Genomic DNA, 14,078 nt, shown 5'->3' on the forward strand with positions numbered 1-14,078 from the left:
GTCATTGGACTATATTGTATGCAAAATTATTATTTGTAGTAATCCGTATGATTCAACAAGAATTCCACAAATATTCGTCCTATTTTTAAAACAGCCAGGGTCTATGCCCTGCTGGTCCCTCTCTTCACCCCCGACAGACACGCCTCCGATCCCGGGTCCGTCCCCCGCCGTGCTCCGCCCCTCTCCGCAGACGTTACCCTCCTCCTCCTCCTCCTCCTCCTGTTCTCCTCCAGCCATCGACGAAAACTTCAAAGCCGATTTCAACAGCCGTTTATGACCGTCGGATTAATGTTTTAACACCGGGCGATGCTGTGAAGCTACGCCGGCATGTGAAGCCTTTTCAGCGGCTGAATCTCGAGACGTTCGCGGGGAGATGAGTTCATAAACCAACGGTAGGAAAACTCGATTTTTCTTCTTTCCCCTCTCGTCGCATGGGACATGAAAACAATCACGGCCTCGGGCTTCAGCGGAACTCTTTTAGTTGTGTAAAACAAACAAAAGTGTTGTGTTGCAACATAAGTTAAAATCAGCTGATTAAAGGGCTTATTTTTGCGTGTTTTTAACGCAAACTTCTGGAGAAAAAAAAACGCAAACTGAACTTTCGGTCCTGTGACGTGACGTGACGTCACGTCGAGAACGAGGAGAAAGACTGATGTCTAATAATAAAAACTGTTTGTGGACATTTAAATATGTTATATCTGCATCTATACAAATGATGACTTTGTTTTTTTAAATGTAAACAAACAATTTATATTATTTTATTGTTATTTATTGGCCAACATATCCTCGATGCATTCTGTTATCATACGTCATTATCAGTGTCTCTCTGTAGAGGTTTATTGTTAAATGTAAGTTGCATTTGTATTACTGGTAGATGAATGTTTATTAAAATAGACATGGTTTATAATCTCATGTGGGATGGGCCAGATGTTTGGTGTGACACAGAAATCATAAAATAAAGAGACCATCGTTGGTCCTAATCCAAAATAAGAAGAAGAACACAGGATTGAAACTTGTTCAGCATTTTAATTATTATTATGTATTATGTCAGTTTCCAGGCCTGTGTTTAGGATTTTGGTGGTGGAGTGACCGAGGAGCATTACCTCATATCCATCCAATCCAAACGTATAACTAAAGAAATACTTAACAAGAGTTGTGTCTGTCTGTGGTGTATCGTGGACACAATATTACATTAAAGTGTAAATGTTTGTGTACACTTGTGTGTTGCAGGTAGACCACTAGAGCTCCTCCGTTCTCCTGCTAGTTGAAGTGGTGAGTTTCTCGTGTGTGTGTGTGTGTGTGTGTGTGTGTGTGTGTGTGTGTGTGTGTGTGTGTGTGTGTGTGTGTGTGTGTGTGTGTGTGTGTGTGTGTGTGTGTGTGTGTGTGTGTGTGTGTGTGTGTGTGTGTGTTTACAGTAAGTGTGATGTAACAAAGAGGTTAGTGAACTACTATGATGTCTGGTTTGAGATCATGGTGACACAAACAGCCTCCAACAGATGAAATAAGTTGCCAAAAAAAACATGATTAAATATGCAGGGTGTCCACAGGGACTTAAAAAGTATTGAAAGGTATATTTTTATAACGATGACTTATTATGCCACAGTATACTATAACTTTTTTTATGACATTTTCTACGGCATACTTTACCATGACTTCTTTATAACATACTATATTATGACTTTTAATGATTTTTTTCACTACATTTTCACTATATTATGACATTTTCTGTCACATACTGAACAATGGCTTTACTATGACTTTTTACGACGTATTATACTTTGATTGTTTATGACATTTTATATAATTAACTATACTATGAATTTTCTGTGATTTTTTTTTTTTAATTACATTTTCATGACATCTTTATGATGTTCTTTGACTTCTAAATTACTTTGTCAATTACTTTTTAATGACATTTTCTTATGACATACTATACCTTGACGTTTTTGGCCCATTGATGTATTTCTGGACATATTTTTGTGGATGTTTTTCTTTTCTAATTTATTTCTATTTTATTTTGTATCCGTCTTTTTTAAAGAAAGCCTATGGACAGGTGTTGTAAATTAGCGTTTTTGCTACTAACACGAAACACAGTGCATCTGGTCCTCGTGCATAAATGTATGTTACAAATCCACTGATACTGTGATGTCTAAATCGTATAAGCTAAACTACTATACTATGACTGTTATAGCATATGTATTTTGTCTTTTTGATCACCATTTTAGTGACGTACTATACTATAATTGTTTTATGACATTTTCAATGCCATTCTCTTGTGCTTTGTTCGCACCTTATCTATCGGAATTATGTTGCATTGATGCAGTAGTCCAAGGTGTTATCACAAGCTAAGACTGTTTAGTTGTGCTATCTTACAATCAATGTAAACATGTAGGTTAAAGTGTGCCGCCGTTGTAACGGGTTAGAACTCAAAGCGGCCATCGGGTCTTAAAAAAGGTTGTTAAAATGGTGTTTCGTTTAACTTCAGGATTTCTTTTTCCACGTAGCATAATGTCATAAAATCTGAATCAGATTTATTGTAGGTTTCACATGGAAAAGGACAAACTTGTGTTGGTATTTTGGTGCATAACAATCTACATAGAAAGAGAAAAGCTGATGAAAGAACAAGCAAAAGTCAAGAATCATAAGAGAAAATAGAAATAGAAACAGTTAATATTTGTCTTAAAATCTTGCTTTAAGTTATAGCGTTATCCCTGCACAACGCTGAGGTTTGACTGACCTACAGACAATGACAATATATTTGAATGTACTGCCAGTGTAACAGACTTAATCATTCAGTTAGACTTTAATTTAAAATGTAATATTGTCATTTTTGTGTTTTTAAAATAATTCCTTGCAGTGCCTGTTCGACTCCATCATGGCTCGCGGTTGCATCTGCTGCGTTAAATACATGCTCTTCCTCTTCAACCTGCTCTTCTGGGTAATTATTCCACACACACAGTGTCAGAAACTGTTACCATCAATCGGTAGTAAGATCAGCATACCAACTAAATAGCTTTACTATCATTAAATCAACAGGAAGTGTCTGAGTTTCCTGACTGTTTGTTTTTCAGCTGGGTGGGTGTGGATTGTTGGGTGTGGGCGTGTGGTTGTCGGTGTCTCAGGGCAGCTTCGCCACCTTGTCACCCTCCTTCCCGTCGCTCTCCGCCGCCAACCTCATCATCACCCTCGGCACTATCGTAATGGTGACGGGATTCCTGGGTTGCCTGGGCGCCATCAAGGAGAACAAGTGCCTGCTGCTGAGTGTGAGTATACTACAATACCCATCATGCATTTCTAGTGGTGTTGTCTGAGTATATTCTTTAGTGATGTTGTGTTTGAATATTAAATGTTTGAGCACCTTAGAAGAAGTTATGTTGTCTGAATATTATAGCTGAAATTAGTATTTTTAAGTAGGACGGTTATATTTATTTGTTTTCCATTGATATAAATGCAACATTAGTGTATCCTGCATGTCTCTTCTCATGTTGAAGCCTTTTAATCTGACACTTTTCTTTGTTTTCTCCAGTTTTTCATCGTTCTGTTGATCATCCTCTTGGCCGAACTCATCCTCCTCATCCTGTTCTTTGTCTACACCGACAAGGTAACACTGTGTAGAAGAACTTTCATATTTATTGATGATGCTCTCCTGCTGTAGTTGAGTCTGTCCATATATGTCCCATGATCCACCTCTTCATCTGTGTTTGCCCAGGTGAGCGAAAATGCCAGACGGGACCTGAAAGAAGGACTGGTGCTGTACAATACAGACAACAACGCCGGGCTGAGGGATGCATGGAACGCCATACAGGGAGAGGTATATTACCAATCAAGTTTCGAAAAATCCCTCTCAATCTCTGCTTTTTAAATTCATGTAGTTATGCAACTACCTTCTCACCTGCCTGTGCACTAGTGGCGATGCTGTGGCGTGATCAACCACAATGACTGGTACACAGCCCTGCATGACAACTTGGTTCCTGACCACTGCTGCCAGCAGGTTTTCCCGGGATGTGGACGCAACTCCTCCAATACCTTCTGGACACGGGTCAGTGTGCTGCTCTGTGGTTACAAAGTTGATATTAAAGTTGGAGTCCTGTTAACTCTAAAGGGTTAGTTCAGCATCTTGGGAAATACGCTCATTTACTTTCTTGCAGAAGTTGATTGTTGCCACTCTGACGCTAACTAGCTTGACTGAGTCCAACTGTTTAGAATATATAGACGAGGAAAAAGGCAATATAACCTCATGCTTGACTTGAATTATGTATTACTGTAGTTTTGACCGATAACGTGCTTTTTCATTGAAAGTGGACAAGAACAACTGAGGGTTTTAAATATTTATGATGAATCATCAGAGTGAAGTAATCTCTCTCTCTTCTTAAAACTCATCAGTGAAACTTTTTAAAAGTTTGTGAACAGAATCAAAATGTTTATTGTCTGTATAACTTTACATTAAAACACCTAAAGCAAGAGTCATGGAATCTAGGACTTAACCTGAAGACCTTCTGATGTGCAGTACTTGTTTTTCGTAATTACTGTCGGTGTGTGTTTTCAGGGTTGCTATGAGAAGGTAGAGGAGTGGCTGGATGACAACAAACACCTTCTGGGAACCATTGCCATGTGTGTATTGGTAATACAGGTAAGCAGCTCGAGACCAAACACTTTTTCAAAGAGCACTAGTTTATTTATTTGTTAATTAACGTGTATTTAGCTGATGTTTTTGTTCAACTTAAGGTTAAAATAATGAATTAGTTAGTACATCAAATAATCCAATATGCTGAATGGCTGAATGGCTGAAACTTATAGTATAGCATGTCAAAGAAAAGATAGTATAGCATGTCGAACAAAGTCATAAAAAGTAATTCACGGATCATTTATTGTCATTATGCAACACAGGGATGCACAATGAAATTTAACACATTTTCAACACAACAAACATTACAAACAAAACAAAAACAGTCGTACATTCCTATAGTGCAGTTTCTCAATTTTCATCATACAGAATGTAAACCGTAGCAACAAAAACAATTCTCTGGGCAAACATTGTCTATCAACTTTGACTCTGTTTGAGCATCATGATGTAAAACGCAGAGTCCACCTCCTCTCGTCCCACCGGAGTCCTGCTGTCTGCCCGTCAAGTGCAGGTTGATCCAGCTGATGTAGTAATTGCGACAGGCCTTTCTTATGTTGCTCTATTTTTAACATGATTTGTTTCCTTTTTTCCAGCTCCTTGGGATGGCTTTCTCAATGACGCTGTACCAACAGATCCACCGAGCGGGGAAGAAGTACGAAGCCTGACGGGGTTAACGCAGTCATTTATCATTTCAAACTGGTTACATGAAATACATCACTTAGTTTATTGTAAATAAAATAAGCCAGATATCATGTGTGCCACGACAGCCTTTTATCTCAGTTTTTATTTTTCCATCTATTGAACTAGTTTTTATTAGTCAGCTTTTGAAAAACATCAATGTAATGCATGTTATATAAAATATTTGTGTTTTGTCATTGACAAGCGGAAGAGTGAGGAACATATTTCTGGGGTTGTTGAAAGCCATGTCTGTGTACTAATGTGTAATGTATGGATCCATTTAGAAAACAACATTGTGTACTAACATGTTCAATAAAAGCACTCTTCACAAATGTGATAATGTTTTGTTTCAGGCGTTTAAACTCACTGACCATCATTACCTTTTGTTTTCTTTAGCTCCTACAATCTTTACTCTTTGATGATACAGATAGAAGGCGGGTGAGCTCCAGGTCATTTCACACATTATCATGTCAATCAATAACCTGTTTGATCACTTGAGCTACCAAATATTTTACCTGTTTCTGAGGCGATAATGAAATTCCTCTCTTTGCTGTAGTCACTGATAAACTAAATTAAAGGCATGATTTGCTATAAATTACAGAAACAGATGAATAGAGAGGCAGGTTTTAATCAAAAGTTAACAGGACATTTATCTAAAACATTGGTTTCTAGAGGAGTTGTTCACACTGTTAAGATAGTAATTGATTAATTGTCGTCAGTCACATTCTTTAACAACAGACAACAGAATTTAAAGGAACTGTTTTTTGGGAATTAAGGTATGTCTTCCTAAAATGATCCCAGTGGATCTCAGGCCAGGAAACCAGTGGAGACTATAGGAAGTGGACAGCTAGTCTACCGGTGTCCACAAATATTAAAGTATTGCCTTAAAATCTTGAAGCTGTCTATCTTCTGATAGACAGGTGTTATTGATAACACCTTCACTAACGCTCCTCTGGTTACAGGCCCATAGTTTTGTTATTATCAACGACGACGTTTCCTTTGATGACGACGTAGCGAATCAGCTCCTGATGTCCTCCCAGCTGGTAGATCAGATGCTCCCATCTGCAAGAAGACAAACAGGAGAGGATCTGTTACACTCACAAATATTTAATAAAAACACAAAGAATGCAGTGATCAGATAGTATGGCATGTTGAAAAAAGTTATGAAAAAGAATGCAGTGATCAGATGTTTAATACTGAAGGTGTCATACTCATTTGTAAGAATAAAACATCTCGACAACAATAATACTACGACTTACAGTTAAACTTTTAATTTAGTTAGCCCTGGTGCTCAGGTCAAATCAACTGATTTAACATGGTATATTAGGTGTAATATATATATATATTCCCAAATGGGAGCAACTGTAACGCAACCCAAATTTCTAACTTGATCCATACCTTTCCTTCATAATAGTAGCTGATTTAAATATAAAATGTATCTATCATGCATCATCGTAAAAATAAGACGCTGAAACGCATGATGGGACAAAAGCTTCACCGTGTGGTGTTGAGGACCAGCAGGTCTCCGTGTTTGTTGACCTCCAGGGAGCCGTGTGTGTCGGAGCGCCGCAGGGCGTAGGCAGCGTTGATGGTGGCCGCAGCCAGCGCCTCAGGCATGGACATCTTCATGTTCACACAGGCCAGGTGCATGACGATCGGCTGAGGAAGGGCAGAAACACAGAGGAGGTAGAGAGTCGGCACGAGCTGGAACCATCATGCAACACTCCTGTGGTACTCACCATGGAGCAGCAGTAGGCGTTGGGGTTGAAGTCGCTGCCGAGGGCGACAATAACTCCAGCTTCCAACATGTCTCTGGCCCGAGGCTGAGGCAGCCTGAACACACACACACACACAGATTATCAGATAACTCTATGAGGTGTGACAGCATCTGTGTGTGAGACACAGTGATGGAGGAAGTATTCAGATCCTTTTACTGAGGTAAAAGTAATAATAGTTAACAGTTAATATTCTGTCAATCGACTTATTGATAAATAGTTTAAAAGTTTCAGCTCTTCCTGTATAAACTGTTGGGTAGCAATGAATTTGTACTTGAGTACTGCAAAAGTACTTGGTTGTATTCCAACGCTCGTGTTATGATACCGTAGGATGTACGCTGTGGTTGGTAGAAGGACGGCGGCGGTTCTTGCTGCGGCCATGGCAGCGATGCCCTCATCGGTGACCTCCTCCAGGTGACTGATGGCTGAGGCTCCGAGCTCTGCACCCAACTGAGACACACACGCATATACACACACACACACACACACACACACACACAGATGTATCTAATGCTAAACTGTTTCAGAGGTGTTGATTTAAAGGTTAATTTAAAGGTTCATCTTTATACAAGCTGCACAAGCTGTAGCTGCTGGTGTTGTTGAACGGTATTGCTTTACACTAACGGCTAACATGTAAACACAGCTTCAGGAGTGAGTGATACCTGAGCAGAGTTCATGGGATGAAGCTCATCTCCGTGGAAGTTGATGTTGAGGCCCATGTCTTTGCCGGCCTGCAGGATGGAGCGAGTAGAGCTGAGGTCAAACACTCCTCGCTCACAGAACACGTCGATGTTGTCGACTCTCAGAGTCCCGGCAGACATCTGCTCTTTCAGCTTCGGCAGCTGAACCTGCAGGATGTCCTTCGTGGCTTCTGCAACTGTTTTCCCTCTGAATAAAGGAGATTAGTTAGAGAGATTAATATCAGGATGTGAGTTAAAAAGGGTTGAGGAGGGTCCATACTTGGGCACTGCGTGGGCTCCGCAGTAGGTTGAGGAGATGTTGATGGGCAGCGTGCGTCCGGCCTCCTCGATCACCTCCAGCATCTTGAGCTCGGTCTGCAGCTCCAGGCCGTATCCGCTCTTACACTCCACCAGGGTCGTACCAGCTCGCTGCATCCGGACCAGCCGGCCGCTGAGGGAGGCCAGCAGCTCCGAGGACCCGGCAGCTCGAGTGTGCTCCACGGTGAAGTGGATCCCTCCACCGGCCCGGTGCACGTCCATGTAGGAGGCACCGGCCAGCTGCAGGAGTAACATGCATTTCATCAATCTTAGTTGTGGAAGTAGATTTTAAAAAAGTCAAAATACACTAAACATGAATTACCTTCATTGCAAATTCATGCACCCTGTCACCTGCCCAGACTGGATGGGTGTGGGCGTCAACCAACCCTGAAACAAGAAGCTTCTTTAAAAGCCAATCACTGATATATTGTACAGACAGTCCAAGAAAAACACAACTTCCATATAAACGTCTGCTGAGCCGATACTCACCAGGCAGGACACACATTCCTGCAGCATCGATCACTTTATCAAAGGACGATTCTGAATACTGTGCGCTGATGATTTCTGCCGGCCCCACAGCTTCAATCAGCCCATCACTGGATGAAGAAGTCAGTTGCTTTAATGTCACTTTGAAAGCACAGCTCGGATCTGAACATACTGCTGAGGTTGACAATAGTACAGCTTCAACTAAAGCTGAGCCTGAGATGATTTAAATGGGCGTCATACAGAGCACACACATTAGAAACACCCTCCAGCCAAACTATACTTTGTTTGTGTAATTAATAGCAATGAATAGAATTGTAGTAGTAAAAGTAGCAAGGTGTAATTTATACATTTATGTAGATGTAAACAATTTAAAAGTGAAAATGATTAATAGTTATGGAAAAGTTCTCAAGTTTCCGGGAATCCAGCATTTGTTTTCTCATATGAAATGAGCAACTACAGCTAGTAGGTGGCACCAATGTGCATCATGTTACATTTTTAAATTCCCGTTCTTTAAGTTTTACAAAAAAAACCTGCAGATCAACAATAGCTGTGCTGAGATTCAGTGTGCAGGTAAGAAGAGCAGCTGCACAGATAAACTAAAGCTGTTTTTGTCACATTCTGCACCATCTCATACATTTAACAAAGAGTCCCCTCATGCTCGTCACATGGTACGAAGTAATCTCAAATGCCTGTTAGTGAGAAAACTTACCTCCCTATCACTACGCTGCCGTTTTCAATCACACACAGATTTTGCATCTCATGTTTGGTGATGAACTTCTCTCCGTTGTTGCAGATCAGAACCACCTGTTGGGCGTTCTTCACCAGTAGTCTGTAACTTCTGGACATTTTGATTCATCCAAAGCAGAGACCACTAACTTCAGAGTCACTGGCTTTAAAGCGGTTTGGGATCAGGCAAATATTTGCCCAGGAGAAGAGTTTAAAGTGCAGAGAGAGAGAGAGGGAGGCGGTGCTTCTGCCACAGACAACCTGTAATAATTACATATACTACTCCTGTTATATCACATGCAAAAAAAACACAACAATCCGGTTTAGGAAAGGGTACAATAATCATTTTATTGAGTCTGTATAACAAAGTCACAACATAAAATTGGCCTCACATACAGTAAAGTAAAAAAAAAAAAAAAAGGCTTGAAAAATAACCTAAACCCCAAACGTTCATTTGTTTCACATGGTGAAAACACAAACACACATCAACTCAACTACTCAATCACACAACAGGGCCGAGTCCTCTTCACCATCACTCCCTCATTTCTCCATCTTCCTCCTCTTCTTCTACGCCTCTGATGTACAAAACATTATTGCACCTGTGGGAATGAAACACACCTGTTAGCACAGACAGAAGCATAATGGATTGATGTGGCGTGCTCCTTTTGCTTTGACAAGTTAAATATTAACACGGGTTAGTTGAGGCAGTTTGAAATCTTAAGGATTGAGCAAAAACCTAACTTTTTCTGTATTGTTCAGCTGAAAAGTGATTATTTTGTTGCTTATTTCCCCTTAAAAAACATCCGTATCTTACTTAATATAACTTTGTTGAATATCAGTAAATGTAGAATTAAGAAATGAACAAGCTTTAACTGAACTAGTTATGGAATAAAGATGTTTTAGGTTTACAACATACCTGACCAGCACTTCACCAAGATGACCTGCCAACGCTCCGTCAACATACTCTTCTGTGTTTGCCAGCTGTCAGGGAAATGCGTAAATACAAAAAGGTCACGACGCCATCTTTAAGGGACTATCAATCAGCAATCATGACGTCGGCAAAAATACGAAGGAAGACGCTTGTTTGGGAAATGCATTTTAAATTATTGTGAATAAATAAAACATAAATCTAAGTCAATAACATAGCTACGGTGACAGGTCTACATATCGGTTATGATTAACTACATTTATATCAGAACAAGACACACAGTACAGTTAATTATGCTCACCTGCATATTCATGTACCCGTCCACAGACACCAGGTAACCCTTGTACTCCATCCCCCACTTCAGCTTCACCATCACTGGTTTGCCTGTCAGGCCGTTGAGGAAAGGCTTTGGGTTCAGAGGTAAACTCTAGGGAGAAGAAGAGACGAGGCGGGTTATTATACAAGGTTTACTAAATTACCCTGCGACTATGTAAGATAACTACACAATTATTATTGTGATGATTCGCAAACATTATCCAGGGTTTTACCTATTGTTGGAAATAATCTTGTCAAATCGTGTCTTTACATATCACCAACACTTCAAATGAAAACAGGCATTTGGTGCCTTTTTCTAGTATGTGGTGATATAATAGTAAATTCGGCACAAAATATTTTCTAAGTTAGCACTTTAAAATACGTTTTGAACATAAAACAACTCTCTGATGTTTGCTGCTGTGTTGTGATTTGATGTGTGTCCAACTTAAAAGCAATGTTTGCACTGTTTTGTTCATAGTGTTTACAGGAAATAACCTATGCAAGCAAGTGTCTTTACGGGTAAATAGTAAATAAATAAAACCAGTAGTAGTCTACGTGGAGCATGTTCTATTAAGTATAAAACGTAAAGTTTGCCATTAAGCAAGTGGATGACATCGTTATATTATGAGTTTTTGGAATGGAGTTTGGTGCGACTTTGTCCCCACAGACATCGGGCCAAACTCAAACACAAGTCCACTTAAGTCCACTTGTAAACGGACCTGTGCCATTGAGCAGACGATTTAAACCTACCTAACTACTGGTTAAGTACTTATATATTGCGTTACTACACTGCCTGTGTGCGTAAAAGTGAGGGATTCATTCATCCCAAAGCATGAATGATAAGCTAACACAGCTAATGCTAACTAGCTAACAGGCTACTATCTTTACACGGCGACGAAATATCGCACAACACATCGATCGAGTTGATGGTAAACATTAGTAATATGTACTCACCATTTCTGTTGTACTAAATACTTTCTGGGAAGGAATAAACTTGAAATCTTCTCGTCACAGAAACGTTTGTACTTCGCAAAGCAGCACACACGCTTTACCGCCGAACCGGAAGTAAAACCTTTGACCTCCGAGTAGTCTTCTGGTTTCTGCATACTGCCCCCTGGTGGTGATGAGTGTACACTGCAACGTGAATCACCGGGAAAAACTTTGTTTTGATTAAAAATGCTCCATTTAAAGGAAAAGTCCACCTTCTAAATTCTTAAATGATCAGAAAAATATAATATATATTTTTTATTTTCATTATGGATTAATCTGCTATTTTTCTTCTTAATTAATCGATTGATTCTTTGGTTTGTAAAAGTTTTGAATATAGTGAGAATTATTGTCACAATTACCCAGAGCGACACCTTCACCATCTTTGTTTTGTTCAACCAACAGTTCAAACATCAAATTTATAAAAATATAATCCAATAAAAAGAAAGTTTAATTTCCAAATGTAACAACTGAGAATGAATCTTTAATCCTCAAAAGTTAGTTTAAAGTGATTATATAGTATATGTATACTTTATGAGGTGTGTTATTCCCTCTTGCATCATGGTTGGCATCAAAGTGCTGTTAAAAATGACATTCTTTTAAAATATATTAAGTCTAAGGTTGAGGTTAAGTCCAAAGCAAATAAAGTCATGTTACTTTTGTCTGAACTATATCCAGCATCGTTGTTAATCTCTCTATCTGACCTGAGTGGAACTGTACTGTATGTGCAGCACCTACTCTATTGAATATTTCACACCTCGCCAAAGGATTATTCAATAATTATAAACTCTAACCAGTTTAGGAGAAATGAGTGTCATTACTGGGTCGTGCTGGCTCTCTGTCTGGGAAGCTATTTCTCTCCAGGCACAAACAGTCTGAAGATTTCGCTCTTTTTTCTGTGTTGAAGCATTCAACTGTTACTAAAGCCTCCAACAAGTTCAAACCTGATACTTTGAATAAAACTAACATCTGACTTCCTACAGTGAAGGGCTGGGTTCTGTCAGAAAATTCCTCTGAAATTGCTCTAGAGTTTTCTTTGCATGTTTGAAATACTCATGTCCTTACATCATTTAGCCTATTTTTCTTCGAGTCGGTCTCCGTGTAATTAACCAATCCATCAGTCAGTCAACGTGTCAGGTATGGCATGATAACAACGTGTGTGTGTGTGTGTGTGTGTGTGAATGTTGAGAGCAGGGGCACGGCTAGAGCATGGGCCAAGAGTAGCACTGGCCACAAAACAAACACAAATAAACACAAAATTATAAATATAAGAAGAATAAAAATTACCGCAACGAGATGCAAAATGACCACAGACTCGCAAAATAACCTAAAAGAAATGAAAAACGATCAGTTAGAGCCAAAAAACAACCGCAAACAGACACAAAACAATCACAAACAGACAAAAAGCACCGATAAGGAGATGAAGAACATCCATAAAGAGCTGAAAATCGACAACAAAGCGATGAAACGTGACCACACAAGAGACAAAAAACGTCCACAGAGAAACACAAAGTCATCACAGACGGCATACGACCACAATGAGGAGGAAGGAGGCTTTGTTGGAGAGGCCAGTCGGATCATTCCAGTCTGATGCCAACAAGCTCTTTGAAGTCTGCAGAGGAGAGCTGAGAGACTGAAGTTAACCGATTGGAGTGGATGAACTGCAGGAAGTGTAAAGCATGAGACTCACAAATCCAGTGTTTTTAACAGACGATTTAGTAAAGACCTGGTTTATCCCCCTTCTTGCCAAGAGTTAGATAAGATGACTATGTGAAGCTACAGCCAGAAGGCTGTTAGCTTAGCTTAGCATAAAGACTGGAAACAGGAAGTTTAAAGGAGTTTAAGATGCTAGTTTTCTTCTTCACAGAGCGAACAGGTGAGATAGTTTCATTTGGCTCACTGCTTGTTGGACACAGGTCAAACGCACAGAAAGCAGGTCACGGTCCGATTACACAGCAGACAGAGGAGCCAAAGCCATGCTGTGTTCAGTGGAGCTCGACCCGAACGGGCCGGAGTGGAGACAACACTTTTCCAACATCCATGTTTTCATTCTGTACCGTTACAGAGCACAGGGGGGCACACTGCAGCCTGCACAGTGTCGTCTGCTGTTGGTCATGCAGGCTGGTGTTGTGGTAGTTTAAAGCTTTTATTTTTCATATGTGAATGTCTTTATCCCCCTCTATTCTATTTACAGGATATCAAGCAGCCATTGTTGGTAGCAGACGGCCATGTGGAACGCAGAACCGGAATCAAAAAGCTTGCAATTTATTGGTGCATATTTCACTGGTTTTGTGTGGACACCAACAATGTTGTCAACAAAGGCTGCAGCCGACCAACCAATCGGTATAATCTGAAGTACGTCAGCAGCATTACTGTGTGCGTGTGTGTGTGTGTGTGTGTGTGTGTGTGTGTGTGTGTGTGTGTGTGCTCCCTCCATCCAAAGCCAATTAGTCAGAAATGTGAGCACTCATTAACGGCCCACATCAGCTCTTCATCAGAGTCCACGTGGTCTGTACCTGTCATGGACACCTATAGTATTAATATGATAGAGGTGGAGAGTA

The 14,078-nt window shown here is 40.1% G+C and overlaps 3 protein-coding genes across 3 annotated transcripts; 1 reads left to right on the forward strand and 2 right to left on the reverse strand.

The window, feature by feature from the left end:
* The first annotated feature begins 233 nt into the window (after positions 1–233).
* Positions 234–5,634, forward strand: LOC142970971 (tetraspanin-9). Its single transcript, XM_076111510.1, has 9 exons — positions 234–392; positions 1,231–1,272; positions 2,858–2,938; positions 3,072–3,263; positions 3,527–3,601; positions 3,710–3,811; positions 3,908–4,039; positions 4,547–4,630; positions 5,218–5,634. Exons 3-9 carry the CDS (start codon positions 2,876–2,878, stop codon positions 5,287–5,289), a joined length of 720 nt encoding a protein of 239 aa, XP_075967625.1. The 5' UTR covers positions 234–392; positions 1,231–1,272; positions 2,858–2,875; the 3' UTR covers positions 5,290–5,634.
* Positions 5,635–5,914: 280 nt separating this feature from the next.
* On the reverse strand, positions 5,915–9,473 carry amdhd1 (amidohydrolase domain containing 1). The gene is made up of 9 exons (XM_076111512.1): positions 9,271–9,473; positions 8,565–8,671; positions 8,398–8,462; positions 8,038–8,315; positions 7,740–7,965; positions 7,403–7,527; positions 7,042–7,135; positions 6,801–6,961; positions 5,915–6,364 (listed from the first exon to the last, which is right to left on the reverse strand). The coding sequence occupies exons 1-9, from the start codon at positions 9,405–9,407 to the stop codon at positions 6,259–6,261; spliced, it is 1,299 nt and encodes a 432-aa protein (XP_075967627.1). The 5' UTR covers positions 9,408–9,473; the 3' UTR covers positions 5,915–6,258.
* Positions 9,474–9,609: 136 nt separating this feature from the next.
* snrpf (small nuclear ribonucleoprotein polypeptide F) lies at positions 9,610–11,641 on the reverse strand. The gene is made up of 4 exons (XM_076111511.1): positions 11,485–11,641; positions 10,517–10,642; positions 10,204–10,268; positions 9,610–9,886 (listed from the first exon to the last, which is right to left on the reverse strand). The coding sequence occupies exons 1-4, from the start codon at positions 11,485–11,487 to the stop codon at positions 9,820–9,822; spliced, it is 261 nt and encodes an 86-aa protein (XP_075967626.1). The 5' UTR covers positions 11,488–11,641; the 3' UTR covers positions 9,610–9,819.
* Positions 11,642–14,078: the final 2,437 nt, after the last annotated feature.

Source organism: Anarhichas minor, unplaced genomic scaffold, assembly GCF_050575085.1.
Source record: "Anarhichas minor isolate MPS153535 unplaced genomic scaffold, ASM5057508v1 ptg000045l, whole genome shotgun sequence".
Lineage (NCBI taxonomy): Eukaryota > Metazoa > Chordata > Actinopteri > Perciformes > Anarhichadidae > Anarhichas > Anarhichas minor.

What these genes read in the sequence shown, in the direction of transcription:
- LOC142970971 (XM_076111510.1), top strand. Translation starts at nt 2,876, where the DNA reads ATGGCTCGCGGTTGCATCTGCTGCGTTAAATACATGCTCTTCCTCTTC. An exon ending in TCTTTGTCTACACCGACAAG is followed by an intron (nt 3,602 to 3,709) that starts GTAACACTGTGT and finishes GTGTTTGCCCAG; the next exon opens with GTGAGCGAAAATGCCAGACG. An exon ending in GGAACGCCATACAGGGAGAG is followed by an intron (nt 3,812 to 3,907) that starts GTATATTACCAA and finishes CCTGTGCACTAG; the next exon opens with TGGCGATGCTGTGGCGTGAT.
- snrpf (XM_076111511.1), bottom strand. An exon ending in ACGGGTACATGAATATGCAG is followed by an intron (nt 10,269 to 10,516) that starts GTGAGCATAATT and finishes TTTCCCTGACAG; the next exon opens with CTGGCAAACACAGAAGAGTA. An exon ending in CTTGGTGAAGTGCTGGTCAG is followed by an intron (nt 9,887 to 10,203) that starts GTATGTTGTAAA and finishes TCATTCCCACAG; the next exon opens with GTGCAATAATGTTTTGTACA.
- amdhd1 (XM_076111512.1), bottom strand. Translation starts at nt 9,407, where the DNA reads ATGTCCAGAAGTTACAGACTACTGGTGAAGAACGCCCAACAGGTGGTT. An exon ending in AGGAATGTGTGTCCTGCCTG is followed by an intron (nt 8,463 to 8,564) that starts GTGAGTATCGGC and finishes TTCTTGTTTCAG; the next exon opens with GGTTGGTTGACGCCCACACC. An exon ending in GGAGCCCACGCAGTGCCCAA is followed by an intron (nt 7,966 to 8,037) that starts GTATGGACCCTC and finishes TCCTTTATTCAG; the next exon opens with AGGGAAAACAGTTGCAGAAG.